General features: G+C 35.2%; 2 protein-coding genes across 2 annotated transcripts; one reads left to right on the top strand and one right to left on the bottom strand.

Annotated features, from left to right (window-relative positions):
* On the top strand, nucleotides 113-1,344 carry LOC104727469. Its single transcript, XM_019231714.1, has 4 exons — nucleotides 113-194; nucleotides 525-732; nucleotides 825-973; nucleotides 1,075-1,344. The coding sequence occupies exons 3-4, from the start codon at nucleotides 869-871 to the stop codon at nucleotides 1,342-1,344; spliced, it is 375 nt and encodes a 124-aa protein (XP_019087259.1). The 5' UTR covers nucleotides 113-194; nucleotides 525-732; nucleotides 825-868.
* LOC104727468 lies at nucleotides 2,630-4,039 on the bottom strand. The gene is made up of 4 exons (XM_019232467.1): nucleotides 3,958-4,039; nucleotides 3,420-3,627; nucleotides 3,179-3,327; nucleotides 2,630-3,077 (listed from the first exon to the last, which is right to left on the bottom strand). Exons 3-4 carry the CDS (start codon nucleotides 3,281-3,283, stop codon nucleotides 2,790-2,792), a joined length of 393 nt encoding a protein of 130 aa, XP_019088012.1. The 5' UTR covers nucleotides 3,284-3,327; nucleotides 3,420-3,627; nucleotides 3,958-4,039; the 3' UTR covers nucleotides 2,630-2,789.

Genomic DNA, 4,151 nt, shown 5'->3' with positions numbered 1-4,151 from the left:
TATATATGCTAGCTATATCATAATTATCCTTGGTAGTGAAATGGATCGTGAGAATGTTGATAATCTTTTGTCGTTTAAAGATAACATTGTGCGGTTTTCTTTTCTTTTGACACTTTTCTTCTATATCTACGACAGAATATAGAATTGTCGACTCTAGTGTTGCGGGACCTCTTTTCAGCCCCAAAAAGTTCAAGGTATTTACTTAGAGATCGATATTTGGAATTTTGTTGGATTTCATGATGATATACTGTTTTTGGCACCTAAATACCAAGAGATCCGTCTTGGGGATGCATGGAATTACAGGATGGGGTCAAGTTCTACATGCATTTTCATAGAGTGATATTCTCTACTTATATCCATATCCAAACAATTTTACAATTAATATTCTCTAATATCCATAAAATGTCAAATATGATATTCAGACTAATCTGTTTGTGAAAATTGTCCTCTCTTCATTCATTCATTCATTAGATTTGTACTGCTCTAGCTAGTATAATATTTGACTTTGTGTTAAAATGTTTTAGGTTCTAGTGAGGGCCAAGTGTGTCCGTTTGGTTTGCTTTTTGGTTACGGCCACCCTTTTTGTTGGAGGAGCTTCTTCTGAATTGGCTTACTCTAATGGGCATAAGAATCCAGAGGAGGTAGTACAATTCTTATGGAACAGAAAACCTAGAATTTTACTCCAATGGACCCCTCATATTTCTCAAAAAATTAAGCTTGCTGTGAGAGGAGGTATATTGTCTTTTGATTCCTTGTTTGATTGACATGATTACCATGAGGACAATATCTTAATTGAATATTCAATATGTATATATTACATATAGGTTGTTCAAATGCATCCAGTGACTACAAGTGGCTCAGCTCAGATATGAGGATTTTGGATGTGTCATCCTATGGAGTTATCCAGGCAAAAAGGCCTGGAATAGCCACTGTTAAAGCTGTCTCCACTTGTGATCCTCACAACTTTGATGAGGTTAATTATGATCGATACCAGTTATTAATCATTTTTTTTGCATAATCCTTACTTATTATAGTGTCGGTTATCATTTACAATTGTCTTTGTATTATGTGTAGATTGTTGTCAAAGTTTTCCCTAGTCAAGATGCCTGCTATGACATGGATGATATGGATCATAAACTCGACAATGATCTATCGGAGCCAATCTATGAATCGATTGCATGCTTGAAATTTTTTTGCGTAATAGTTTTTCTCGCAATTGTTATCTTTCTAATAGTAGACCATTATTGTTTTCGCCATAATTGCTATGTAATGCCTGTTAGTCTGTGTTCTAAAACACAGCCAAAGCGGTTGTCTATGAGACGCACAAGCCGTAAACGACTATAGATCTGATAAGTAATCTCTTTTTCTATAACATTTTATTTAGGAAATTTCATTTAAAATGCCATTTTCAAAACTAAACTCAAGACAAATGCCATCTTCTTATTTTTCTTTCTGAAACTGCCATTCTTTAATTTTATGGCATTGAAAAAGACGGTTTTACCCCTGAATAAAATTTGAATCAATACATAATAATAAAAGAAAGATACAAATTGATATTGTCATCTGAGAATTTATCTGAGAATTCATTAGTGAAGTCCATCGGGGATTTAATCATTGTTGTCCTTCGATTGTTGTCCTCGGACAGTTCTTCAGTCTTGTCCATCAGGAGGTTTATTAGTGTTGTCTACCGATTATTGCCTTGGGGAATTCATCACTCTTGTCCATCGAGGAGTTCATCGGTGTTGGCCATCAATTGTTTTCCTCGGGAAGTTCATTAGTCTTGCCCACCAGTGAGTTAATCAGTCTTGTCCATCAGGAGGTTCATCAGTGTTGTTGTCTTCAGAAAATTCATCAGTCTTGTCCATCTGGGAGGATAAATCAGTGTTGTGCACCGATTGGTTTGTAGAACTGCATAATGAACAATAAGGCTTGTGGACATTGAATGAATAATAAGTTAGAAAACAAGAAATAGATATTTAGTCCCCGTATCTGGTCCATCAAATCTGGTATACAGGATTTAGTTCATCGAAAAAAATGGGCTAGATATCAGATCTTGTCCATTAAAGTTATAGAGAGAAGGAATCAAATAGAATAAACTCAAAAAGGATATGGAGGTTTCGAGAGGGAGAGATGGAAGAAGATGAACATTAAAGATGAGAGAGATGATAAATCGTTTATTCGATCTTAATCGTTCGATGTTGCTCCACCGTCTTCTCCGATGCCTTGATCCGTAAACGTTTTTTCACTGGTTTGGTCTTCACTGTTACAATACTTACTTAATTTTTTATGGCTTGTGGTAAGGATCCTTATTTACCCATTACGTTTCCAGATATATATATATTTTTTTGTTTTTGTTTTTTTTCCAGATATTCTTCAACAAAAAGCTATCTTAGCACCGCTTAGGCCGGCTTTTATCTGGTAGATCCACCGCCTTTCTTTCGGCTGTGTTTGGTTTTAGCTTTTTGTTGTCCCACTTGATTCGGTTCATCTTCGGATCTGCTTTTTGTGTATACAGTACATAGCTACATATTTGTGTATTGACATGAAATCGTCAATACCCCATCGAAATACTTCCAAATTTATCGGTTAAGCTAAAATACATTGGAAACATCAATCCAGTTACCTCCCCTTATAGTTATAAACTTATTTGTGCTAAATTTTGGAAACAAACTTATTTTTGTGCTAAAAAATTTGGTTGTTTGAAATTTATATGCTTACAGCTTCCACACCAAGTACCAAACTACCAATCACACCCTTCAACACTTAGGTAATAATCACCAAATTTATAGTCATCTTCTGTATCTTCTTATACGGCGCATAGACGATCCTTTAAACTGCTTTTTTGAACACCGATTAATAGGCATTACGGAGCCATCACGGCTAAAACAATAAGAGCATACTACAGCAAAAATTCCACCAACAAGAAAGATTACTAGGTCAGTCATCTTAAGGCATGTCTTCCATATAGGTTTTCGCTTCGAGACATAGATTGGCTCCGATAGATCATTGTCGAGTTTATGATCCATATCATCCATGTCATAGCAGACATCTTGACTAGGGAAAACTTTGACAACAATCTACACATAATACAAAGACAATTGTAAATGATAACCGACACTATAATAAGTAAGGATTATGCAAAAAAAATGATTAATAACTGGTATCGATCATAATTAACCTCATCAAAGTTGTGAGGATCACAAGTGGAGACAGCTTTAACAGTGGCTATTCCAGGCCTTTTTGCCTGGATAACTCCATAGGATGACACATCCAAAATCCTCATATCTGAGCTGAGCCACTTGTAGTCACTGGATGCATTTGAACAACCTATATGTAATATATACATATTGAATATTCAATTAAGATATTGTCCTCATGGTAATCATGTCAATCAAACAAGGAATCAAAAGACAATATACCTCCTCTCACAGCAAGCTTAATTTTTTGAGAAATATGAGGGGTCCATTGGAGTAAAATTCTAGGTTTTCTGTTCCATAAGAATTGTACTACCTCCTCTGGATTCTTATGCCCATTAGAGTAAGCCAATTCAGAAGAAGCTCCTCCAACAAAAAGGGTGGCCGTAACCAAAAAGCAAACCAAACGGACACACTTGGCCCTCACTAGAACCTAAAACATTTTAACACAAAGTCAAATATTATACTAGCTAGAGCAGTACAAATCTAATGAATGAATGAATGAAGAGAGGACAATTTTCACAAACAGATTAGTCTGAATATCATATTTGACATTTTATGGATATTAGAGAATATTAATTGTAAAATTGTTTGGATATGGATATAAGTAGAGAATATCACTCTATGAAAATGCATGTAGAACTTGACCCCATCCTGTAATTCCATGCATCCCCAAGACGGATCTCTTGGTATTTAGGTGCCAAAAACAGTATATCATCATGAAATCCAACAAAATTCCAAATATCGATCTCTAAGTAAATACCTTGAACTTTTTGGGGCTGAAAAGAGGTCCCGCAACACTAGAGTCGACAATTCTATATTCTGTCGTAGATATAGAAGAAAAGTGTCAAAAGAAAAGAAAACCGCACAATGTTATCTTTAAACGACAAAAGATTATCAACATTCTCACGATCCATTTCACTACCAAGGATAATTATGATATAGCTAGCATATATA

This window comes from Camelina sativa, chromosome 11, assembly GCF_000633955.1.
Source record: "Camelina sativa cultivar DH55 chromosome 11, Cs, whole genome shotgun sequence".
Classification (NCBI taxonomy): domain Eukaryota; kingdom Viridiplantae; phylum Streptophyta; class Magnoliopsida; order Brassicales; family Brassicaceae; genus Camelina; species Camelina sativa.
Note: the sequence above shows the minus strand (reverse complement) of the source record. Positions and strands in the feature narration are given on the sequence as shown.

Coding starts and splice junctions, on each gene's coding strand:
- LOC104727469 (XM_019231714.1), top strand. CDS start 869: ATGAGGATTTTGGATGTGTCATCCTATGGAGTTATCCAGGCAAAAAGG. Junction 974..1,074: donor ATCCTCACAACTTTGATGAG/GTTAATTATGAT, acceptor TATTATGTGTAG/ATTGTTGTCAAAGTTTTCCC.
- LOC104727468 (XM_019232467.1), bottom strand. CDS start 3,283: ATGAGGATTTTGGATGTGTCATCCTATGGAGTTATCCAGGCAAAAAGG. Junction 3,078..3,178: donor ATCCTCACAACTTTGATGAG/GTTAATTATGAT, acceptor TATTATGTGTAG/ATTGTTGTCAAAGTTTTCCC.